The following is a 27,417-nucleotide window of genomic DNA, read 5'->3' on the forward strand; positions in this document are numbered from 1 at the left end:
CAAAACTAGTTTTTATTTAGCTATCGTCTCGTTTTCGATTATGGTAGGTTGTAGTTTACTCGCACATTTATGGAGCTAGAAATGTGTCTTTATTACATGCGAGAAAATAAATGATCTGAGAGAAGAAAAAAAAAGTTTGAGAGAAAAAGTTATCACACTGATAGCAAAAAAGCATTTCATGAGAGAAAAAAGAATATTTGAGAAAAAAAGTTTTCATACCAATAGCAAAAAATAATATTTGAGACTAAAAAAGTTTTGAGAGAAAGTATTTTCTCATAGAACATAAAAAAATATAAATTTGAAATTTTTAAAATTATTTCTGAGAAAAAAAATCTCTCTCAAAATACTTTGAAAAAAATCTCGAATATATATTTTTTGCTATCAGTGTGAAAACATTTTCTCTAAAAATAAAAAGTGTTTCTCTCAAAAAGCTTTTCTTTGCTCTCGATGCAATTTTTTGCTCTCGTGTCAGGATTTTGCTTTAGCTGTGAAAATTGTGTCATGGGCGGGGCCACGTTCTTTTTTTCCTATTGGAACGTTCCTATTGGCCAGTCGGGTGAGCATCGTCTTGTCTTAGGAGTCGAACTGAATCATTACACCATTGTTCGCGTTCGGTTCACCTAGATAGATGCCGTCTCTGCAGATGATGACACACACACAACTCGATGGGTAGCTGGCTGAGCAAGTTCAGCATCACTGAAGATTACACATTAAACAATAGCACTCATGCAAGTTTACCTAGCATGATGGCTAATTAATAATTAGCTTTACTAGCGATTAGCAAGCTAATAATATAATACACATTCATTCATGAATATGAGTGCTATTTTTAATGTTTAATCTTCAGTGATGCTGAACTTGCTCAGCCAGCTAACATCCAGTTGTGTGTGTGTCATCATCTTACCCAAACATTGGAGTGTCCGTGCTCGACTTAGAGCTTAGATCAGGCCCAAAAAATCAAGCCCGATCCTACCCGAGCCCGTGCACGTTGTGTCCGAGCCCAGCCCGACGCATTAACAATAATTATGAGCCCGAGCCCGATTTAAACCCGAGTCCCGACCATTTTAATACGTGGGTCGTTATAACTGACGTTCTCAACTACTTTCTATGTTACTTTCTCCTCCTCCTCTGTTCTGCACCTCCAAATACTTTCAAGTTAGCCTACGTGTCACCATCATACACATCAGCATAAATGCTCCTGATAAATTATGTGTTATTAAAGCATTAACACACAAACCACTGTTATAACATAAAATCAAGCAGCTACTGAGTGCATGGTTTGGCATGACTGAATGCGCGCAAAGTGCGCTCCCTGAAAAATCCCTAAAGCTGACATCAGTTCATCGCGATCTCACACATCTCTGTTATTATCAATGACGCTGACTGCACAATGAATCTTTCATAATATATACACTTTGTTTGTTATAATTAGAGGATTTGCCAGCATACAGAATTCAGCTCTGAACAAACAGTCCGTTTTGAGCAGTGAGGGGAGACTATCTTAAATGCTTCTGATTGGCCATTGCGTTCAAGAAATCAACACATATGTCTGTGATTGGCTACATCGCTCAACGCTGCAAACATGTTATAAAACAAAACTCTGGCCTGTAAATCATTTGTATTTTGTTTTAGTTGTTCTTGTTGTTTTTCTGCAACAGATGAATAAAAATGTATTAGTTTTTATGTTTTATTCATAGATATTTCTAGTTTGCGGGAGTCCCACAAATCGTTTTATTCTCCCGGAACCCACACACACAGAGTGAGTGCATTACAGCCCGCGCCCGCGCTCGCACTCGGCCATCAAACCTAGTCCCGCGCCACACTCTCTTGCGTTGGGAGTGCACGTCTCTAGATCAAAAGCCCGGCCTGGCCCGAGGATGGTGACGGGAAATATCGGCCCGAGGTCGGGCCTGGGCTCGGGCAGAGAATCTAAACTCTAAAAAATTTTTTAGAATCTAAAAAAAAGACTGCATCTATCTAGGTGAACCGAACGCGAACAATGGTGTAATGATTCAGTTCGACTCCTAAGACAAGACGATGCTCACCCGGACTGGCCAATAGGAACGTTCCAATAGGAAAAAAAGAACGTGGCCCCGCCCATGACACAATTTTCACAGCTAAAGCAAAATCCTGACACGAGAGCAAAAAATTGCATCGAGAGCATAGAAAAGCGTTTTGAGAGAAACACTTTTTATTTTTAGAGAAAATGTTTTCACACTGATAGCAAAAAATATATATTTGAATTTTTTTTTCCAAGTATTTTAAGAGAGATTTTTTTTCTCTTAAAATAATTAAAAAAATTTCAAATTTATATTTTTTTATGTTCTATGAGAAAATACTTTCTCTCAAAACTTTTTTTAGTCTCAAATATTATTTTTTGCTATTGGTATGAAAACTTTTTCAAATATTCTTTTTTCTCTCATGAAATGCTTTTTTGCTATCAGTGTGATAACTTTTTCTCTCAAACTTTTTTTTTCTCTCAGATCATTTATTTTCTCACATGTAATAAAGACACATTTCTAGCTCCATACACATTGTGCTCGTAAATCATTTTTCCGGTTCGCACGGATCGATTTTTAGGGGCATATGCAAGCAAAATGGTCGCACTGTAGAGCCCTGATGCCACAGGAAAAGTGTTCAAAAGCAGCGCATACACTACAATATTTCTATCCAAATTCATATAATTTTTGATCATATAATTTAATTTTCTTCTGGATTATGACTGTATAATTTGAGTGCTTAAATGGGTCATATAAGAAGAAGTTCGAAGAAGTTCGAAGAAGTTCGACAATTAAGGCTCGAACATGACGTTTCTGAATGGTTGGTTATTATCTTGTCACTTTGATCTATCTTTGTGTACTGGCAGGGTAGAGTAACTTAGTGAGATGTACGAACGCTATGTGTTTACTGATGTAAGTTATACTTACTCAGTTTATAATAACACAATAACCATAATGCGTTGTTCATTATAAACGTGGGATTATGAATTGAGAACGTCGTACATAGAAAACATGCCGTATGTACCCTGAGTGTAAACCTTAGCCGCATTCATCGTGAAGCGATTTGCAAAGATTAATATAAAGGTTAATAACATTTTACACTTACTTTTTCTGGAGGTTCAGCAGGGAGACATGAATAGTTAACGATTCTTTTTTCAGGAGCAGCCTCTTATCAAAATCAGCTTTATAAGTTAACTTCCTTCGTTAATAAAGCAGTCTGGTGAGAAAAGATTTGCGAATCGCGCAAACATGAAAGCATTGACGTTGCTCGTGGGGAATATTCCCTTCGAAAACAAAACTCAGCCACTGTGTCTTCAGCGGTTCAGATTTAGGAACATCAAAATTACTGCTGTGTTCGTTATTACACCCAAGAACAGAACACCACAATCGCTTAGACGCCATTCTGCTCCAGCTATCAACAATGACGGACTATGATGACTGACAGCTCGCTCAGGGCAGGGATCTGTTGAAACGTTGCTGTCAATCAACAATCTTGGGCGGGGCGTCCGATTTAGGGACGTCACAAAATCGAACGGCTCAATTTGAGGCAGGGGAAAACATATAAGGAGATTAAAACAAAAACACTGGATAGATTTTTATCATTATATGATGGTTGTGTACAGGCACTGCCAACACACATTTCAGTACAATCAACTTGAAAAAGTGCATGTACCATTATATGACCCCTTTAACTCCATTAATGAGACTGGAACATTTAATCTAAATGTGAATATCAAATGGAAAACAGTTACAATTATTCTGTTTACTTCATTACTTCCCTCACTTCAGTAAAAGAGTGCATACACACCGTCTAGAGCAGAGGTGCGCAAACTTTTTAGACCAGAGGGTCACATCAAGTGTTGCTAACCAATTAAAGAGCCGCATACTAAATCCATGATAAAATAACTTTTATTTACACTGGAGGTATGCATGGAAAATATATTATCTGACATAAATATTTGTCACATTAAAAAACAATTCTTAATATCTATTAAAAGTAAAATTTAACAGATATAATCTCATGTGCACTGCTATTACTATGTACATATCAATCATCATAAAACTATGTCTGATTAAAACTGAGGGAGAACCTTAGTCTTTGTCTTTCCAAGACATGGTTATTAAAGTGTTAATGTAAACAATGAGCCCGGTCCCCTCTCCTTGCAAGGGTGTCAAAGTCTGGACAAAATATGTACAGTGCCAAGACATAACTGCCAGATTCAAAAACTATGCGCTCTCGCGTTGGCTGGTGCGGAGCCAAAAACGGACGCACTGAGCGCTTGTCATATATCACAAATATTTGCAGTGTTTTCAAACACAATCTTTAATTTAGATTTCAGGTAGGGGTGTGACGATAACCGCATCACCGCAATATCGCGTTAATGAGATCATCACCGCACTTTTTTTTTTTTTTTTGCTGCTGCTGAAAGTTACAGGAGTGCATATGGTGTGTGATGTGAACTATAAACACATTAATATTTGCTTATAATTTACTGTATTCCGCGAGTCCTATGTTCAAGGGATTCTTGAAAAAAAAACTTGAAAAAAGCCTCCCTTTGGCTTCCAGCCAAAGGGAGGGACAGTCCATTAAACATATGGGGGATTTATTTTTGTGTGCCTGATTATTATTAATTAAGTATTAGGTTTCAGTACTTGTGATGTTTACAGATAATGTTCAATTCAATACACACAAATACAGGCATAAAAGACAAAAGCATAACGTAAACAGTTGGAGTTAAATTTTAATTGCAAATAGCAAAAGTTCTCTTATGTGGTATAGGCAATAACAGTTGACGGCGCTAGCTGAATGACATTATTCAAAAAATGGCCACGAATCTAGTGTCTAAGCCAAATACTGTGTCGCCTATTTGGGCACATTTTGGCTTTGAGGCAGGTGACAAGGGGCAGCCAGTGAATTTGGACAAGCCAGTATGCCGTATTTGTCGCACAAAAGTATCCGTCTCGCGAGGAAATACCACTAATTTAAGATCACATATTAGAATCAACCATCCTGTGGTGTTTGCCGGACTTGGGTGCAACACATCTACATTAGGTAACGTTAAGCCTACAACCTCTGGCCAGCAGCGACAGTTGGGAGTCTCCGAGGCCTTTGCGAGAGGTGCGAAGTACCAAAGAGACAGCAGTCAGTGGCAAGCACTCGTTATTTGGTTGAAGAAATGGTACCATTCCATACCGTTGAGAAGCCAGCGTTCAAAGCCATGCTACAGGCATTTGATAAGCAGTATGTACTTCCTGACAGAAAGTACTTTTCTCAAACAGCGATCCCTGAAAAGTATCTGTCAGTGAAGGACGGCATAATACAGGACTTAAAAGACGCTGATCATTTCGCAGTGACAGCTGATATGTGGTCAAGCGTAAACATGATGCCATACATGAGCCTGACCATACACTATCTCAGCGCAAACTGGGAACTAAAATCGAAGTGCCTGGAGACCGCATTCACGCCAAAAAGCCACACGGGTGACAACCTGGCGGAAGCCCTCAGGTCCTCCTTCCAAGAGTGGTCCCTGGACGAGAGGAAATTGGTCTGTATTACCACAGACAATGGGGCAAATATTGTGGCTGCGGTGTGAAAACTTGGCTGGAAATGGCTAAATTGCTTTGGCCATAATCTGCATTTAGCCGTCACCAATGCAATGAAGATAGAAAAGGACCGCACTGCCCGAGCCATGGGTGTGTGCAGAACATTGGTGACGACTTTCTCGCAGAGCTGGCAAAAGAAGAGAAAGCTGCAGAAAGAACAAGTCAAGCTCAACCTGCCCCAACATTGCTTAGTTCTGGTGAGTTGTGCTAAACTTCGATTCTTATTTCTTTAGACGTTATTTTTCAGGTAACAGTCCGTGGATATAAACGCACTCGTCCAAACGCAACTTGTTAAAACTTTGAATAATTTATTTTACAAAAAAATGGGTTGCAAACGATGACAAAACCGGTTCCATAATTCCTATTAAACTCAAAAGATATCGAAAAAAACAAAGTTATATAAATAAATGTTATTTCATATTATTGTTAATATATTAAAGATGTAGGCTAATAATTAGATTTTTCCAAAGCGAATACGAAACGAAATAACGAAATCTAAAATCCTGTAAATAACTGGGCAAAACTTATGGAAACACCAATCAATGCTCTGAATTTCTGCTGCCCATTTTCATGATCAAGATAAGATAAGATTTAGTTGATCCCGAGCTGGAGAAATTCGCTTGTTATAGCAGCTCCAGATACGGAGCCCTGCACATGGTGCAAGAAAAAAAAAAGTAGGCTAAATTGTGCGCACGATTAACACATCAAATAAAAAAAAAATAAGAAATGGAAAATAAGAATAAGAGCATCATATATAGGCCTAGGCTACAAAATACAGATTGATGTGAACATTGCACTGGTCGCGAAAAGAAGGTAGAGGCATTTTATAAATAAATACATTTTATTGCACAGGACAAAAAACATAGCCTAATGGGATTACAATTGTGTTTTTAATGTATTCACAGGATTGTCCTACCAGGTGGGGCACTAAGCAGAAAATGTTTGCGCGCGTTCTCGAGCAAGTCCCAGCCATTAGGAGGGTGTTGATGGATGACCGGCGCAGCCAACATTTGATACCGACGTGGCAGGACATCGAAGTCCTCGAATCCGTTAATGCAGCGCTGAAGAAGGTCGCGGATTTTACAGATGCGTTGTCTTCCGAGAAGACAGTTACAGCGTCCTCTGTTAAACCAGTCCTACAGTTATTAACTGAGGATATTTTGCTCCCAACCGACGAAGACACGGAGTTGACGCGCAACCTGAAAAGAAAAATGGTTGGAGTCTTGAAAGACAAATATAGTGCACCTGCAGCACAGCAACTATTGGCAAAGGCCTCATTCATTGACCCAAGATACAAGGACATCAACCCCAGAGATGACGTTAAAGATGCGCTCCTGGATGAGATTCTGGCAATGCCCGAAGAGCGGTGTGATGTCGGGGATGGAGAAGGTGCCATGAGTGCCGCTGCGGCTGGAGAGGGAGAAGGAGGAAGTGCGCCATCATCTTCTCCCCACATGCCTTCTCCCCTTCTCCCCACATGCCCCAACGCCTGTGAAGAGACGACTCGACGCCTGTGAAGAGACGACTCAAAGCCGGCGATATGTTATGCCATAAATTAATACTTGATTAACTAACTGTATTTTTCTATGTACATTTCCGAAATGCAATTTCTGTAAAGCTGCTTTGAGACAATGTGTATTGTGAAAAGCGCTATACAAATAAATTTGAATTGAATTGAATTCTCCTCCTCCAAAAAAAAAAATTAATCTTGCGGATCCGCTTGGAAAGAGAAAAGCACAATTCTTCAATCCGGTCCCAAAAAGAATCCGTGCAGATACTGAAGTCGCAAGGTATTTGCAGGAGGAAGCCATCGATCTGCACTCTGATCCGCTTGCCTGGTGGCGGGATAATCAGGCTCGATTCCCTCTTCTGTCGGAAGTTGCCAGAAAATATATGACTATATGCGCTACGAGCACTCCCACTTTTTTGTTAATAAAGAATACTGCTTTATAATTATTAATTTCCATTGTCATTTACAAGCTACATGTGTTCTTGATCGCGTCTGCAGTGTGTGACACGGTCGCTGTTTTTTTTTGTGTGTGTGGGGGTGGGGGGTTGTCGGTTAACCGCCAAACCGCGATATTTGTTGCTTCTTCACCGCGGTAAGAAAAAATTCCATACCGTTACAGCCCTAGTTTCAGGCATTTAAATACACATAAGCACTAGTAAAACAATACATTTGGAGTTTGTAAAATACATACTGATGTCTATGGAAGCAGCAATAATCGATTAAAATATAATATAATTTGCTGACGTGTGTTATTCATATCAGACACAAATAGTTTAAGTAACTCTAAAGTTTACTCTATTCTTCTCACAGTTCAACGGCAACTTTTTTACATGCATTTCAGGAGAAACAAATACATTTTCGTGTTGTAAATCAAACAGACAGGACTCTCTGAACTGTGGCACAAACAAACATTAAGGGGGAACGTTCTAAAATAACGGTCGACATGAAAAAACTCACTCTGGGGGTCAGTTGGAATATTTTAAACTTACGCGTGAAAGGGTTAAGGTCCGAGTTACCGAGTGCATTCTAATTCTACAGTAGTAGGCCCGCCTAACTGTACTGCGTGCTATACTGGCATTTATTGGCGTTCGCTTGTATTGCATCAAATTATTAATTCTGAACCAAAACCATTATTCAAGTGTAATATTTTTTAAAACTTTTTTATAATATATAACTGTAAATATATATAAATAAATAAATAAATAAAAACTCCCTCAAGGGCCAGATGAAAGTGTTTGGCAGGCCATAGTTTGGCCCCCTCTGGTCTAGAGTGCGCACACATTTACTATTAAGTTTATTTGATATAAATCCCGATATGTGCATAGAAAATGGCACACGCACATTTCAATTCCTTTTGTGTGTATACGTAAAGTAAATACATCAGGCCCCAGGTCTTTAATTAACCTGTCATTTTGATTTTGACCATTTGAAGCTCCACAACAATTCAAAACAAAGTTTGACAAATTTCTACTTACGTTTCATGAGTGCCAAAAAAGAAGATTGGAAACTTTATATTTGACAGTTTGACGGCTCCATCTGGAATCTCATCAATCTGAAATTGCACAGTGGCATATGTAAAGCATGAAACTGCAGCATACGTAAACATTTAAAGGCAAAGCACTAAACATTAATCAGACAGTGACATTTGACTATAATAAACAAATTAATAATAATAATAATAATAGTAATTATGATAATTTAGTTGTGCTTGCTCACCCTTGCAGGCCAGTGGGGATACCCCTTCATCTTTGCAAAAATCAAATCACCAGGTTTGAAATCCTGAGCCATGTCAAGACAGATGGATCACCTGTTTTTGGGACATATCAAAACATTTCCATTATTTGTACATCAAGACACCACTCATCCATTTGGCCTCATCACATTAACACACTCATGACACAGTGACATAGATAGTAATTAAAAAATCATTACTCAATTGGTATTCTCTGATCAAATCATTATCTGATCACTCTCTGAAACGGTTTATTATAGCCTACACGTAACTCCTTGATTTAAGTTGGAGGTGTCTTGTTGACTGCTAAAAAGACTATCGCAAAAACAAATTAAAAAAAATGCCTCTGAACTTCAAGTGAATAGAAAGAGGAGAGAATTTCCAAAGTGAAGCCCAGAGAATGGTTAGAATGTCAATTCATCTTAATTGAAGAAAAGGTGCACTCTCTCTAGAATAATTTTTTTTTTAACATTAACGTTATCAGTAGGGTTGGGTATCGGTTGGGTTTTATCCGATACCAGTACCTACTAGGTATTTTTAAACGGTTCCGGTGCTTACATTTTTTTTGAAACGGTACTTAAGAAAACGTAACCGCACACTTTATCAAAAAATAATACCCTTTTATTTACAGGGCCAAACTGGACACAATATTAACTTAAATCTTTAAACAATATAAATACAAGTAACATATGGTAATAATAAATAAAGCAATATAAAATAAATATTCACATTTACATATCAAATAAAACAATATTGTATCAAACAATGTAATAATACTGGAGATTAATAGAGATTACTACCAGGGTTATCTAATCTCGACATGGCTACAGGTTCCCATGTTTTGTCTGCTTGAAACAATCATGCAAGTTATCTGGTCATTGTACTAGTTAAGGCAGTGCTTAGCTTGGCGAGTTTGGTATTTCGTTCCCACTGTGTCTTAGCTACGCAGCGTTGAGTGAACCTATGAATACAGGGTATCTGCACACTTTTTAAAGTCAAATTTAAGGCTTTTAAAGACCTTTTTAAGACCTGAAGAAATCAAAATTAATACCTTACATTAGGGGTGCGCAATATTGACAAAAAAATGTCTCAATATTTTCAAAGTTTTGTTGATAATTAGATTATATTTTACTGATTGTATTTGTGTACTGGTACCATGGCTGGTTTAGGCCTGTTGTTGACAGCTGACTCACAAAGATATTCATATTTTTCATATTCTAAGCAGTGGTCAGTTCACAGCAGTGAAAGAAATAAACATTTTTTATTAAAGGGCAATATTTGCAACCTTAAATTGAGTTCCAGGGGCAATTTCACCCATATATTGATTTTTTTTTTTTACATAGAGGTATGCATCACCTTTTATGTCAAATTCTAACATTCAAATTAAATTATATTAGAATAATAACACAATACCACTGTTACCAGTTAAATTAAATCAAAATCCATCTTTGCAGTGCAGAGAAGACACAGAAGCAGCATCAGAACAGGCATTAATATATTAACACTCCCATTTACAATTGCATAAATAAAGCTATGAGATATTCAATTCTTTCAATTCTTGGTAAAATACAACATATGGTAAAATACAAAAACTTTATACGTCTATTAGGGAACATACCTATAACTGCACTGACACATTACGCAGTGAAAGCAAGCGAGACAATGCGATGTCAGCTCGCAGTGTGCCCTCGTACATAGTTAACGTTAAAGTAAAACAATGATTACAATATCATAATAGACAATACACATCGCACACCACTACACACATAAAGAATGAAATTACAATTGAACTAAAATTAACCAGCTTTCTTCTCCTCTCCTGCTGTTGCGCGTGCAGGAGACAGACGTAATGCTGGCGCGAATGTGACGCGAAATGTCACGTCAACAAGCAAATCCACAAAGAACGAATAATAAATAAAAAAGTACGCTAATTAGATTTAATTTGGAAAACATTTAGATATGTCTAAGTCAAATTGCCATCGAAAATTTAAGACCTTTCATAAGTAAAAATAAGACTTTTTAAGACTTTTTAGGGCCTTAAATTTTAAAAATGTAATTTAAGACTTTTTAAGACTTTTTAAGGACCCGCGGACACCCTGGAATAGGGGTGGAACGGTACATGAAAAAACATCCGAACCGTTCGGTTCGCTTGTCTCGGTTCGGTGCGTATGTGCGTCGCACGGTTCAACGCATGCGCAATGTAACCTCGTGCCCGTGACCTCAGACAGTGTGTTTACTTTTAAAGTAATAGGAGATATAAGGAAGGCTAACTGGAGTTGGAGGATGCGCCAGCGTCGTATAAGTCCGGTGTGTGGGAACATTTTGGATTTCATGTTACCTATGATATTTAAATACAGTGACATAAGAACTCCAGTCATATGTTTCAAAATACTGCACTTTAATTTCAAGTGAAAAAAATGTATCCTCACTCTCAGGGAATAGAAGGATTGTTGATACTGTTTTTGTGTTGAGATTGAACTTATGTTTCACTTTATGGTTATGCCTTTGCTATTGTTATAGCCTCATTATAGGCAATTATGTGTAACATATTTTGACTTATTTAAAAGATAGTGCCTTAAGAGTTTCTCTCTTTTTCTTTTAAAAGATAAACATTTTGTAAGAGCTACACTGACGTTGACAGTTTGAGAAATGCAAGTTAATTTTAATCTTTGTGTGCTAAAAATGCACATAAGTCCCTGTAGAGATAGCAATACACATTCTCCTTTTTTGCCAAATAAACAAAAGCATTTCATCAATGTCTTCTCTCTTGCTGTATCAAAATGTCACCTAGCTTTCCTCAGAGATGGTCTCAATAATGTGCTTAAAGTCAAGTCAAACCGTGAAGCCTAAAACCGTGATACGAACCGAACCGTGGGTTTTGTGAACCGTGCCACCCCTTCCTATGAAAGAGAACGTTTCTGGTTACTGGTGTAACCTTTGTTATCTGAATAGGGAACAAGACGCTGCGTTCGCTGCCAAACTCCTCGCGTTGCCGACAAGCTTCCTTTTTCGGCAGAGAAATCTGAGGAGCAGATGGTGCGCGCGCCAATATATGACGACGTAAGAGCGTTGAGTCGGCGACCGCGCCATCAGCCAATGAATTCGAGTGATTCTATATGGGCTTCAGACATTCGGCACACCCAGAGGGCGTTCTGACGCGTAATTTTACACGTGGAATGCAGCCAAACCTTGGAGCGTTTTGTCTTCGGCATCTTCATTAATCCCCTCGCTATCAGCAGACATTCCGGGAGTCTCCCGCATATTAATAACGGCTCCCTGATGCCCGCAAATAAGTTAAAATCTCCCGGATTCTAGAGCGAGCGAGCAAGAGCGCGCATGCAAGACAGATCAAACTGTGCTCCAAACCGGTTTTGGTACCCAACCCTGTAATTTGTTTATTAAGCGTGCAGGGCAACCACCCATAAGAGCATTACAATAATCTAGCCTTGATGTCATGAACATATTAACTAATTGTTCTGCATTTGTCATTGAGAGCATATGACGTAATTTAGATATATTTTTTAGATGGAAAAATGCGGTTTTACAGATACTATTCAAGTGACATTCAAATGAAAGATTGCTATCAAAGAGCACATGTAATAACCTAGAATACTGTCTAACACTTGATGGCTGCTCTTGAAGTCTTCGTCGTCAGTTTGATTTGATTTGATTTGATTTGATTTATTCAACAATGATAACAAACACATATACAAACTTGCCGGAGGCGATTCATATACATTTCCATACAATTGTTGAGGATAAAAAACACAATAAAGCCACAGGCTTATTTCCATTGTGGTCCTCTACATGCATAAAATGAGCGAACAGTTCCAGTGGGAATAAAACCAAAACAAGCAACTCATACCCTACAAATTCATATGGCATCTCAAATGGAAAGCCATTTTTTAACTTCTCTTTTAAAGGGCCCTGCTTCTTGTATTTGCTTTAAATTATCTGGCAATCCATTCCAAGCAATTGCACTCGAATACAAAAACGAATTCCTCCCAACTACACTTTTAAACCGGTACAGATATATATTATTCATCCTTGCCCTTGTAGAAATACAGTGAACATCTCTCACAAAATCATAATAGTCAAGCAAGTATTTAGGAACAGCCCTCTGAATTATTTTATGCACCATCTTGATTTTAATAAAAATTACTCTTTTATCCACTTTTAAAATTCCCAATTCTTTGAAATGGTTATCATTTAGATGCATACGAGGATGTGATCCCAAAATAATTCTACACAACCTATTCTGAGCAGTCTGTAATTTATTTTTGACATGTTTTTTAGAGCCACTATACCAAAAAGTTGCTGCATAGTCGAAATGTGGCTGCACTAATGCAACAGCTAACTTTGTCATTGTTTGTTTATCTAAATAAGCAGCCTGTCGAGCTAAAAATTTTATTCGATTATTTATTTTCGATAAAGCAGCAGCCGCCATGCTATCCCCAGTCATTTTGTTATCAAAAATACATCCTAAAAGTTTCACTTCTTGTTTAAAAGAAAAATGCTCATCTCCCACCCTTATTTCTAAATTTGGACATTTCTTCAATTTTGCAGTTGAACCGAATAAGATAGCCTCAGTTTTCCCTAAATGTAAAAATAGCTTATTTTTAAAGCACCAATTAGACACTTCTACTATTTCTCTTTTTAACTTGTTTTCTATTGTTTCTTTATTTTCATCAGTAACTATTATTACGGCATCGTCAGCATATAATGATAAGTGGCTCGAACAGGCCATCTTTAAATCATTTATATAAATTAAAAAAAGTAAGGGCCCCAATACACTACCTTGTGGTACTCCACAAGAGATCGGCAAAAATTCTGAGCACTTTCCATTTATATCGACCATTTGACACCTATTCGTAAGATAGGATTTGACCCATTTACATGAATTAGAATCAAATCCCATAGCATTTAATTTTAACAGCAGAATATTATGGTCGACTGTGTCAAAGGCTTTTCGTAAATCAAGCAAGACCATCCCACTTAGTTTACCTTTATCTATTCCTTTCTTTATATAATCCGTCAAATATAGAATAGTTGTCTCTGTGGAATGTAACTTTCTAAAACCAGACTGAAATTCATATAAAATATTAAAGTTGGAAATATATTCCTCAATTTGGTCAAATAATATTTTTTCTAAAATTTTAGATAAAGACGACAGGATTGACACAGGCCTATAGTTATTACAATCAAGCCTACTCCCTTTTTTAAAAAGGGGGAAAATTTTAGCTTTTTTAAATTCAGCTGGTACCTTGTTCTGGCAAATAGAAAGATTTAAAATATGAGTAACCATAGGAGTTATAAAATTAGCAGCGTCTTTAATAAATTTAGCCGGGATATTATCCAGACCTGTGGCTTTATTGCACTTCATTAGGAACCTGGGTGTGTTAGGAACCTGGGTGTGCTCTTTGATACCAATCTTTCATTTGGAAGTCACATGTCTAGTATCTGTAAAACTGCATTTTTTTTTAAATATATCTAAATTACGTCATATGGTCAGAATGAAAAATGCAGAACAATTGGTTCATGCGCTCATGACATCAAGGCAAGATTATTGTAATGCTCTACTGGGTGGTTGCCCTGCACGATTAATACATAAACTACAGTTGGTCCAAAATGAAGCCGCTAGAGTTCTTACCAGAACCAGGAAGTATGACCATATTAGCCAGGTTCTGTCAACACTGCATTGGCTCCCTATTAAACATCGTATAAATTTTAAAATATTGCTGATTACTTACAAAGCACTAAATGGTTTAGCTCCCCCGTACTTGAGCGAGCTCTTAACGCATTATAGTGCTTCACGTCTATTGCAATCTCAAAATTCTGGCCAGTTGATAATACCTAGAATATCTAAATCGACTGCTGGCGGTAGATCCTTTTCCTATTTAGCACCAAAACTTTGGAACAATCTTCCTAACATCGTCCGGTAAGCAGACACAGTCTGTCAGTTCAAATCTAGACTAAAAAAAATCTCTTTGGCTTAGCATACACATAACACATTATAGACTTCTATAATTCAATGTTAGGCTGCATAGTTTAGATCAGGCGGAACCGGGAACACTTCCCATAAATCCTGATGTACTTTGTACATCATAAGAAGGATGTTTTTACGCTCTCTGTTTAACCCGAGGTTTACTGCAAACCACCAGATCCAGGCCATATCCAGTTCTGATGAAGGACCATAGCATGGACACGACGACAACGCATCCCTGAAGTGCCAGCCTCATCAACACTTTGAAGGCCTCATGGACACCTCAACAAACTCGTCTCCATACCGGCGTGATGACTCCGACCCCAACCAGATGGAACTGGATAAATATTGTGAAAGTTCTGATCCCATCTGACTTCTGACCTATAATGCTGCCTAAATCATAATCATACACTGTTCGTTCATTGGCCAAAGGAGGACTGGCCCCCTGACTGAGCCTGGGTTCTCTCAAGGTTTTTTTCTCCATTCTGTCACCTGATGGAGTTTTGCTTCCTTGCCACGCACTGCCGCCTTTTTCGCCTTTCTTCGCCTTTGTCACCATTGGTTTTTGGCTTGCTTAGTTGGGGACATTTAATTTTATATTTAAAAATATTATTACAAGATTATTTTCCTGTTATCTCTGTAAAGCTGCTTTGAAACAATCTGTATTGTAAAAAGCGCTACATAAATAAAGGTGACTTGACTTGACTATAAATATATATTTGCCTGTTTGTGAAAATATTTCAGCCTTCTAATGTATTGACAGAGTACAATTTCCACACTTGCTACCAGGGTCAAATCGTGAATAACCGAGGTTTAGAAGGACATACATACCTTAGCCCTGACTAAAGAGTTATTTAAAGGTAGGTAATTTTTTTTTATAAAAACTTTGTTAGTCTGGTTGAAACTGTATTTTCATAACTCCGCACACCCTGCTCGCGCAGATATAACACGTCATCAGCGCGTTCCATGACGCGTTCAAGAGTTGTAGACAGTCACTGAGCTCCACAAACAAACTCCAGTTCCTCCTGAACCAAAACAGCAAGCTTATGCAGTCTCTCAGACTCGGATTTACGTGTTTTTCTGGCAACACTATCAATACCAAAATTTATCTGCAGCAGAGGCTTCTACTTATATTTATATGCTTTTGTAAGAGCCACAACAGCTCTTATTTTAAAAATTAGGTGGATAGGAAATTGGCATTCAATTTATCTAGTTGCCATAACAACTTCAATTGCTATGTGCTGCTCAGTCATCACTTGAATGATACATATAAAGTTATTATTTGTATTATTGTTTATAGAGTTTTATCATATGTGACTTCATGAATAGTTATAGTATATTTTAGAATTTTATTTTCAAATTATTTTTTTGTTCCCATTTACTTCAATTGTAACATTAACAAATTGTTGCCATTTCAGGTAAGGCATAGTACTTTCACCATCATGATATATCAAATACAAAATATCTTACCGACCCCAAACTACTGAATGGAAGTGTACATGGACATATCCTTTCTACAGCAAATGCACACCAGACACGTGACCAGGAATTTGAGAGAAAAGTCAGAGGCAGTCATTAAACCAGTGTTTCCAAATTCCAGACTTGGCACCCCCTGATCAGCTTATTAGAAAAGAGCTCCATGAACTGACCTGTAATTTGGTCAGGTCCCTAACTAGGGCTGGACGATGAGTAAAAAACATAGCTATATATTATCGATAATCACCTTCAACTCTAGCCCCGCCCCACCACAGCCTACCCCGCCCTCGCTGGATACAACACTGCAGACATACACCGTAAATACATATGTTCAGCTTGACTACAATGACAGCCTGTGATTAGACTGATTTAATTTATCATCAAAATGTTAAAGGTTTGTTTTACTTTTCTTAGATTGTGCTTACACGGACAGAAAAAAATATATCTTTGGTGTGGCTAATAAACTCCACTTTGTTCTTATCAAATTTGTGTCTGAAATGAATTTAGTTTTGAGAGGAGAACGGTTGAATTTTCCCCCAGGATAGTTATTTTTTATTTTTAACATATAAAGGCAGCACTTACTTCAGGTAAAAAAAAAAAAAAAAGTGAATTATAACTCGCGCCGTTCTCTCACTTCCCTCGGCCTAGTCCTGCTCGCCACATACCCCCATCGCCCCTCCCAGGCCGGGTGATACCCACGAGACTGCTCTCAACTCCCCAACCCCCCCGGTGGCGGAAGCGATCCTTGGGGGGTATGGACAGACGAGGCGAGGGAAACGGAGACGGAAGCATGAGGAGTGACAGATACGAGAGAGGGGAGAAAAAAAATGTCTTGGTCCGGTTCCCACAACGCGCTGTCATCTGGTCACCCACCTTCGATCTTCCCCGCGGAGCCTGGCGGTGGCACTGGACAGCCCTCGGCGGACGGCTCGACACTACTCCGCCGCCTTGTGGACGGCGACGGCTCCTACGGTTTTAGGCAGCCGGCAGGAGTCCCCCGCTCCCTGCTCCTCCCCTTCTTTGGTGGACGGTAACGGGCTCCGGCCCACGGCGAGCAGCGGCGACTCCTCCATTCCCTCCCGGACGGCAGCCGCCCCTCCAGCACCCAAGCGGCCGGCAGCGAGCTCCCCCCGGCAACTCACTCCAGCGCACCGCCTCGAGCGTCCATGGCAACGGATTCTGCCTGCCATGCTCGGGTTTCGGCACCAATGTAAGGGTTTAAGATTCAGGAAAGAAGGAGGCGGGAACCGGCGAACATTTAAACATTTTAGTAATAAAATAAAACAAATACAAAAACAAAAGTATTTGTCCCTCACGGACGACTGCTGAACACACAAAACAGAAACAAAACAACATAAAATCAGGCCTTTTCCTCTCTCGACCTTCAGCATCGTCACTCCTCCTTTTATGCTTCAGCTCCTCTGTGAGAGATGCGAGACCGGTGCGTCTCACAGGTGGCGTTCATTATCACTCACGCCACCGGCCTCGCGCCATTCTCTCAGGTCCCTCGGCCTCGTCCTGCTCGCCACAATAGATACTAGGGCTGGGCATTGACACAAATTTTACAATTGGACTCAATTTCGATTTACAAGCTTAAGATTTGAATAACTTAGAATTTCAATATTGATTCATTTGAGGCCTATCAGGTTCAGGTACAGTTACAGCACATGATGGTTAATTTCCTCAACAACAAAAAACAAATCATTAAAAAAAAAGTTAATAGTGACAGTCAACAGAGAGCTTACACATCACTATATTAAAGTTTAAATGGTCGGGATTTGCAAAAATCCTGATCGGAGCATCCCTAATCAGTACTGGCATTGCTGATACTGGCCTTCATTTATAGTAGGATATTTAACAAAAGATGTCTTTTGTTGGCAAACATTGTTGTTTTACATTAATTTGGAGATTTAATGTGAAAATATATGATTACAAATTTTAATGTTAGGTGTGCTTAAATATGATTAACAACTGAAAATGTGTGATTATTTTGATTGACAGTTTTAATACATTAATACTAACATGACATATCTGAAAATCCTAAGTAAGCATGTTTATACCTCAAGATTTGTTTAATATTCAACTTACTAAGTGCAAGGGCTCAGGACTTGAAGGGACATCTAAACTATCTACTCTCTGATAAAGTGAGGTAAATGTGTAATTACATGTGTTACTTGTTAAATATGGGACTAGCTAATAACAGGACTTAATACACAGTCTTATGTATAACGAAATCCAAAGTTAAAAAAAAAAAACGTTTTGAACATTTTATGGACCAGTGAATTTTCCAAATGGGCCACTGCAATTTCAGGGATACTAAAGGGTGCATTTAAGATTGAAGGCTGCATTAAAGATGACAGTTGGGCTTAAAGTAAAACTAACAAAACCCATCTTTTTTATGGACCTTTGAAGATGGACATACTTGAATGTGCCAAATCATTTCTGGAAGTCTCTCGAATTAAGGGTGATTTTGTTTTTTGTTTTTTTGTTTTTTATTCAGCAAGAGAGAATGGTGATGAGACCGACGTGACTAAAGGCCCGTTCACACCAAGAACTATAACGATAACTATATTAGCGTCCACACCAACGAACAATAAAGGTCTTTTTATTCTAAGCTTGTGTGCTGCGGTTTCAAAGTAGCGAAAATGCTGCTTTACGTTACACAAAAACATCAAAAGAAAAACAGATGCTTTTGGGTTTGAGATGAACTGTGCAAAAAGCATGCGTTTCCCAAAAGCATCATTGGCCAACTATGATCGCAATGTCCATTGAACTCTATTGGTAACGACGGAACTTGCGACCATAGTTGGCTTTGGGAAACGCACCCCAGGACAGTTGATCGGCAGGAGCAGGATTGTGCACCTCTGGCCTATAGCCACTGACTTATTAAGAAATGCTATAACAAACGCTTCCTAAATTTCATATACAAAAAAAGAAATAAAACATTAAAGGGGCAACATGACGTTCATATTAAGTTTACATACACCTTACAGATTCTGCAAAATGTTAGTAATTTTAGCAAAGAGGAAATATTAAAATGTCATATTTTTTATAGTACTAGTCTGATGAAACTGTTTTACATAATGATTAATTATACCTGCTTCTTTTTTTTAACGACCCCATTGAAAAATACATACTTTTAATAATTGTCGTTGTGTGGATGATAGTTTTTGTATAGTTGTTCATGAGTGTCTTGCTTGTCCTGATCAGTTACACTGCCCACTGTTCTTCAGGAAAATTCCTCCAGGTCCTGAACATTCTTTGGTTTTCCAGCACCTTCTGCATGATCCTTTTAAGCAATGACATGATTTTGAAATCTTTTCACATTGAGAACAATTAAAGGGACCCATACAGGGTGAAAACATTTACTGACGCTTTAAAAAAAACTATAATATTGTGTTGTGGACTATGTGTAAAAGTTCCATCATGGTAGTACTAAAAATGTAAACAAAAAAGATTTTTTATTTGTTGCAAATTTTAAGATCCTCTTATTTTGCTAAAATTATTCATATTTTGCTGATTCTTCAAGGTGCATGTAAACATGTCCAGCAACATGTGTTGTTTTTTTATATAAATTGCCATTGTTTTGTTTGTAATGGTGCGTTCACACCAGACGCGAATAGAGCGTCAAATTAGCGCCTGCCGTGTCTAGTTATACACTTGAACACTTTGAATCCATTCGAGCGTCAAGAGCGAAATTGACGCCGTAAAAAACAAAAGTTTGAAGGGAAATTTACGCGCATCAATTTCGCTCTTGACGCCCAAATGGATTCAAAGTATTCATGCGTATAACTAGACTCGGCAGGCGCGAATTTGACGCTCTATTCACGTCTGGTGTGAACACGCCATTACAAACAAAACATACGCATGACGCGCCTAAATTTCGCTTCAAACTTTAGTTTTTTACGTGCGTCAATTTTACGGGCAATCCCCCATGAATTTGTGGGTGATGAGGCCTTCCCACTGTCACAGAATATAACGCGCACTTTCCCCTGGAAAGGACCCAGAGGAGGCTAGACGAATATTTAAGGAGATGGTAAAGTTCGAAGACAAACTTTAAGTTGGCTTGGAAAAGCCTAGCCAGAAAGTTTGAAAAAGTTTTAAACTGTTCTAGCACGTTTAACATGTTTCAAGTATGGTTTGCCACATTGCTAGCAGGATTTAGCATGTTTTAACATGACCATGGATGGTTGGATGTATAGATCATCAAGATTAGTTAGAAAGAAAGATTAGAGATGGATAGAAAGTGCCCCTCTTAGAAAGAAGAAATGAATGAAGAAAGAAAGAAATGTTATGAAAAAAGAAAGAATAGTTAGAAAGATAGAATAGTTAGATAGAAAGAAAGAAAGATGGATTAGTTAGAAAGATCAGTTTGAAAAAAGAAAGAAAAATCACTTTGAAAGAAAGATTAGTTTGAAATAAATAAAAATTACTTTGAAAAATAAAGAAATAAAAAGTAGTTAGAAAGAAAGATCAGTTTGAAAAAAGAAAGAAAAGTAAAAAGAAAGTAAAAAAGAAAACAGAAAGAAGTTGAAAGAAAGAAAGAAAGAGAGAAAGGAAGAAAGAAAGAAAGAAAGAAGGAAGGAAAGAAATGTTAGGAAAAAAGAAAGAAAAATGTTAGGAAAAAGGAAAGAATAGTTAGAAAGAAAGATAGTATAGTTAGAAAGAAAGAAAGAAATGTTAGGAAAAAAGAAAGAATAGTTAGAAAGATAGAAAGAAAGAAAGATAGAAAGAAAGAAAGATCATTTTGAAAAAGAAAAAAAGATCAGTTTGAAAAAGATTAGTTAGAAAGAAATAAAAATTAGTTTGAAAAAATAAAGAAATAAAAAGTAGTTAGAAAGAAAGATCAGTTTGAAAAAAAGAAAGTAAAAAGAAAGAAAGAAAAAAGCAAAAAAGAAAGAATAGTTAGAAAGAATAGTTGAAAGAAAGAAAGAGAAAGAAAGAAGAAAGAAAGATTAGTTTGAAAAAGAAAAAAGATCAGACTGAAAGAAAGAATGATTAGTTAGAAAGAAATAAAAATTAGATTGAAAAATAAAGAAATAAAAAGTAGTTAGAAAGATCAGTTTGAAAAAAGAAAGAAAAGTAAAAAAGAAAGTAAAAAAGAAAGAGAAAAATTAAAAAATAAAAAGTTAGATTAGTTGAAAGAAAGATAGAAAGAAATAAAGAAGAAATAACAAAAGATTAGTTTGAAAAAAGAAAAAGAAAAGAAAGAAAGAAAGTAATGATAGGAAAAAAGAAAGAAAAATGTTAGGAAAAAGGAAAGAATAGTTAGAAAGATAGTATAGTTAGAAAGAAAGAAAGAAATGTTAGGAAAAAAGAAAGAATAGTCAGAAAGAAAGATAGAATAGTTAGAATGAAAGAAAGATGGATTAGTTAGAAAGAAAGATCAGTTTGAAAAAAGAAAAAAAGATCAGTTTGAAAAAGATTAGTTAGAAAGACATAAATATTAGTTTGAAAAAATAAAGAAATAAAAAGTAGTTAGAAAGAAAGATCAGTTTGAAAAAAGAAAGAAAAGTAAAAAAGAAAGTAAAAAAGAAAAAGAAAAAAGTGAAAAAGAAAGAATAGTTAGAAAGAATAGTTGAAAGAAAAAAGAAAAAGAAAGATTAGTTTGAAAAAGAAAGAAAAAAGTTAAAAAGAAAGAAAGAAAAGTAATGAAGAAAGAAAGAAAAAGGAAAGTAAAAGAAAGATGGATCAAGAAAGTTTAGTTAGTTAGAAAGATAGATTAGTAAAAAAAAGAAAGATAGATTAGTTAGAAAGAAAGATTAGTTAGAAAGGTAGATCAGTGAGAATTAAAGAAAGAAAGAAAGAAAGAAAAATGGATTAGTTAGAAAGATAGATTAGTCAGAAAGAAAGATAGATTAGTTAGAAAGAAAGAAAGATAGATTGGTTAGAAAAAAGAAAGACTAGTTTGAAAAAAAGAAAAAGTAAAAAAGAAAGAATAGTTAGAAAGAATAGTCGAAAGAAAAAAAGAATAGTCGAAAGAAAGGTTAGGAAAAAAGAAAGAAAGAAAGAAAGAAAGAAAGAAAGAAAGAAAGAAAGAAAGAAAGAAAGAAAGAAAGAAAGAAAGAAAGAAAGAAAGAAAGAAAGAAAGAAAGAAAGAAAGAAAGAAAGAAAGAAAGAAAGAAAGAAAGAAAGAAAGAAAGAAAGATGGATCAGTTAGAAAGAAAGTTTATTTAGTTAGAAAGAAAGATAGATTAGTAAGAAAGAAAGAAAGAAATTAGTTAGAAAAAAGATATAATAGTTAGAAAGAAAGATTACTTAGAAAGAGAGAAGAAAAAAAGAAAGATTAGTTAGAAAGAAAGAAATATGAATTAATTAGAAAGATAAATTAGTTAGAAAGAAAGAAAGATTAGTTTGAAAAAAGAAAGAAACTAAAAGTAAAAAAGTAAAAAAATAATAGTTAGAAAGGAAGAAAAGTAAAAAAGAATAGTGAGAAAGAAAAATGGATTAGTTAGAAAGAAAGAAAGATAGATTAGTTAGAAAGAAAGAAAGAAAGAAAGAGAGAGAGAAATAAAGAAATATTAGTTATTAGTTAAAAAGATACATAGCTTAAAGATGAACTGAACTGAAAAAAATCGACGTTGATAACGTGTTATGACAATTAAAAGTAAATTACACTAAAAATTTTAATTAAAAATATCAATGTAGCTTTTTTTTAAGCAACACAAAAATTGCGCTTGTTAGTATAAGAACGCTGGCAATTTCGATGACGTCACTGGCATGGTAGGACCCGCGAAGGTGTATAGGCAACAGCTGCAGGTCCTATATACACAGACGAAAATGAGCACTTTTAACGGCATGGGTTACGCATTTGAGGCTGTGAGGGACAGTCCAGTAGTTTCTGACTACCACCACCACATGGAGGATCAGTTTCAGGCTCCACATACAGCACACAGGGATTAAAGTGAAAAAAATTCTTCCGACTGAAATTTTTTTCAGGCAAAGTCATATTCCTTGAACTTTATTTAAATAGTCGAGACCAATAGCGTTTTAAGGGGAGATGTTTTAAACCGCTTTAATATTGCCAGTTTGCGTATTTTAAAAGATATTTTAATCTATGAAAAAATTAGCTTGACAAATAATCAACCATCTACATAACTTTTCAGTGCATGTTTTTATTTATCTTATAAGACCCAACAATGCTAAACTATATTAATATATAGTTTGTTCCATGGCAAATCGTTTTGGCTGAGGGCAAAGTGAAGTTTCATAACTTTATATATTTAGGCTATTTAACTTTAACTTTGTAGCCTATTAGAGAGCTGACTTATGTTTGACTGAATTGTTTGATTTATTTCTCATTGTATAGCTTCTTATAGCCTACCTATTAGGCTACTTATACTTTTATACTGGATATTATTGATCATTAAAACTGACATTTAACAAAAAGAGACAGGGTTGTGTAATGTTATATATTCTAAAAAATATAAAATGTTCTTTATATATATTTTACTATGCATTCTCTTTACTGTATGTGTACATGCATAATAAAATAAAACGATACAACCCTGTCTCTGTTTGTTAAATGTCAGTTTTAATGATTAATAATGTTTCATATTTTTGAAATGAAAACAAAAATAAGCAGGGTTGTGTTTTATATTTTGTGTTGTTAGAAATACATGCAGTGAAGATATCAATGTGCATTGCCTGAACCACATTTGTGTGGCCATTAATATGTTTGTTTATGATAATATGTTCATTTATAAATGAAAAGAGGTGTTTTATATATATTTCATTTTATTGCTGATGAAAAGAGGCAGAGTTGTATTTTATACCATATTTCGTTTTATTGTTGTCTAAAATATACATAAAGAGATAACCGGAGTAGCCAGAGCGTGCTGAGTGACGCGATCAAGAATGCAGCTGTTCCATTTGCAGAATAACCGGACTCGCGTCCTCTCGTCCTCCGGAGTTCGTTCTCCTGAGTCGAACTTGGCAAGTCCGAAGTTTGCGTAGGCCTACTTGGTATTGAGAAACGGACAATATTGACCCGCGTTCTGTTTTCTATCATGCGCCAGTGCACGTTTGCGATGATGTAATATGCACGCAAACGCACCAGGGTTGGATAGAATCAAGTTGAGTGTGAAACCAGAACAACGCTGCGGGGGGCGCCGGGAACAAACGCGCTCAGATTCGGACCGCAGCAAACCAGCTGTACCCTGACATGCACTTATCCAAAAAGATTAACTGAGTGAACACGGAGCAGTTTTTCCGTGAGCGGGAATTGAAAACCCGGACTGGCCCATAAGCGAAGTGATTACAGAATGTTAGAGTGGAGAGAGGATGTGCTTTCGCTCCAATCCAGGCTTTATCACATCCCCATCAGAAGGGTGAATACACCTCGTCTTTCCTTAATTTAAGACCTATCACACTATTTGAGAAATGAAAGCCTATTTAAGGCTTTAAAATTATGAAAAGTGAATTTAGGACATTAAGGAACATAAGGACAGCGGGAACCCTGCAATTGACGGAAATCCGTCATAGACTCTCTGCAATTAACGGAAATCCGTCGTAGCGACGGAGAACTTTAATCCCTCAGCACAGGATCGTTTGGGGCGAAGTGACTGGTGTGGGTGTGGGAGCTGCCGGAGCATGGACACTGCACCGGAGTCAATCTCTTGCAGAGAGGTCAACTTGGAACATTTGTTAATGAGCGAAAAATGCATCACCATGCACCGTTCATTTCGGATGCTGTGCGGTGAGAGAGACGTGTTGGAGGTGGCTATGCTTTCTCTAAGGGATGTACGAGCTGAGACGATGGAGTGCCCCATAAGTAGCAGGTATGTACAGTTTATTTTTCGAATTGGCCATTAGGCTAACGTTAGGCTAGGCTAACTTGTTATATCCTTTTCTCAGACTGTTTAGGTTAACGGCGTACCGGCAGTTCACTCTTTGGGCGAGGGGGCATTTGGGAAGGAGGAATAGGATTCCGATCCCATCCTGTGAACTACATCAGGGATCTTTTCCCCTCAGCCGAGTACCAAGGATTCGAGTATGCGTTGGACTTTTAACTTGGCTAAATAAAACACTTGATGCAGACATTGTCAGACGCTTCATGTACTCATTGACTTTTTCAACACGTCTCTCGTACCTAGGATTAAACACTAGAAATCACGACTAGAATAATTTTGTTGACAAGGCAGGGGGTAGAGAGAAAGAAATACAGATGATCGATTTGGTCTTCATTTGATTCGTTTGATAAAGCAGTAACGTTAGCCGAACTACATTCTTGAAGTTATATTCATCTAGCTAGCTAAAAGACAGCAAGCTAGCTTTATACTGATTTTGACAAACCACACCATGGCGACACTTTTTTTGTCATTTGTTTAATATTTACTGTAAGACATAGCAACCATTTTATTTGATGATAGACACATTCAGTTATTTAAAGAGGAGGCATACCATATCAGCAATGACACAGTAATGCAAGGGGTTTTTGGTGTTAAAAAAAGTTGCCATTTGGTCATCATTTTATTGGATATCAAATAATTGATATTACTTTTTTTACGAAGTAAAAAAACCAAAAAACATTTGAACTGACATTGCCTAATATCAGTTTATATGGTCGGAGTGATGGCTAGCTTTTTGAGTTTGACAAAAGTTCCTCCAACGTGTTTAGCTGCTAGCCCTTTCCCTAGGTTGGATGTTTCGTATCTAGCTTGGTTTTGTGACTCAATTTCCGAGTGTGTCGGTCTCCGTTTTGTTGAACGCTACATGTACGTGTAAGTGAATATGTACATGTTTTGTGTATTGTGTATGTGAATTTACATCCAGCCTGCAGACATCCCAACCTGCAAGAAGTAATTTCAGGGAGGTATCTCTTTTTTTTGGGGGGGGGGGTTTTACATGCGCTTCATGAGGCACACACACAAGGTCTCTCGCTCTCTGCCGTGCGCGCAGTTTTTAACTAATTTGCGGGCATCAGGGAGCCGGTATCAATGTGACTTGGGATGTCTGAAGTCCTTTGCTTAATAGACTTGCTAGCATTATATCAGTTAACATACTTTTCTGTCCTCTGCTTGAAGTGAGCGTTTCAGCGCCCTGTCTCTGCGGTACATAGCATCGGTGGTGTTAGTACTTGCCGTTGGTCTATCGGTCTGCCCTGTACTATAGCCTGAAAAGTTGAACATTGACGGAATGGCCTCAGGTTTCAGTCTGTTGGACTTAACCCTCACCAGTGAACCTGTTGTATCGAAAGTACATATCTCTAAATAGTCTGTCGCTAAAAAATGGTCACTATAGACTCGAAATCCAGGGGCTGTCGGAGGGCTAGACCGTTTTAAGGCAGCCATGACTTGAGGGCTGGTTTCCTTGTCAAAGGTAGCCTGTGAAAATGTATCGTAACCCTAGCTGCCTTAGCCCTATACAATTCATTAATACAGCCGGGGGCAATACAGTATGAACCCCCCCTAGACTTGTTGGTTTCTGTTTCCTCAGCCATGTCAGCTAGCCTCAGACTATTCACAATCTATGGCTGCTCTGCTGGTGTTGGTTGGCAACGGAGTAGCCTACCATGCTAGTGACGTAGCCAAATGTTGAAATCCAACATGGCGGCGCCCGTGTAACAAAAACAACCTTTTCAACGTACAGTTTTAACCCTTTTAACAAATTCTGCCATTTTGATAATTGTACCAATGATAATAAATAAAATACATCTGTTCTATCACATTATTTCAAATTTCAGTTCAGTTCATCTTTAAAGCTTAAATGAGTATCGAGGGCTTCTGGCAGTTAAACAGTAAAACTGAAACTCAAATCAGTCTGAAAAGATATAGCAACTCAAGTCAGAACAGTCTGAAGGTCTGACCCGAGTTTGATGGTCGTAGCTTTAATGGTCTAGGAGGAGATACAGTCTAAAATTTGGTGAAGAAGAAGAAGAAGCGAAAGAAGAAGCGAAAGAAGAAGAAGAAGCGAAAGAAGAAGAAAAAGTTTAAAGCTCCCGTCGGCAACAATTTTTTGAACATATTCAGTGAAATCGACACTATAATCCGACAGAACAACATAAATAAAGTGGTTTTAGAAAAAAGACCGAGCTTCTAACTCCACCTGGAGCGTGTTATTTGTTTTGGAAAAATCCACCCGTCCCAGATCATCGGGTCCAATCAGCGCAGGG

The 27,417-nt window shown here is 37.3% G+C and overlaps 1 protein-coding gene and 1 long non-coding RNA gene across 8 annotated transcripts in view; both read right to left on the reverse strand.

Annotated features, from left to right (window-relative positions):
- LOC143740275 (uncharacterized) overlaps positions 1-27,417 on the reverse strand; it is a 231,033-nt gene that overhangs the window by 163,045 nt on the left and 40,571 nt on the right. The gene's annotated exons all lie outside the window — the stretch shown is intronic.
- Positions 1-27,417, reverse strand: part of psip1a (PC4 and SFRS1 interacting protein 1a) — a 125,318-nt gene that overhangs the window by 69,313 nt on the left and 28,588 nt on the right. For all 7 annotated transcript variants that reach the window (XM_077232363.1, XM_077232360.1, XM_077232357.1 and 4 more), the window contains 2 exons: positions 8,830-8,920; positions 8,589-8,665 (listed from right to left, as the gene is read on the reverse strand). In XM_077232363.1, the coding sequence (XP_077088478.1) occupies positions 8,589-8,665; positions 8,830-8,901 (149 nt within the window). In that variant the 5' untranslated portion in view covers positions 8,902-8,920. The remainder of the gene's footprint in view (positions 1-8,588; positions 8,666-8,829; positions 8,921-27,417) is intronic.

The sequence above is a fragment of the Siphateles boraxobius genome, unplaced genomic scaffold (assembly GCF_051911475.1).
Source record: "Siphateles boraxobius isolate OS27281-9 unplaced genomic scaffold, OSU_SipBor_1 17, whole genome shotgun sequence".
Taxonomy (NCBI): Eukaryota; Metazoa; Chordata; class Actinopteri; order Cypriniformes; family Leuciscidae; genus Siphateles; species Siphateles boraxobius.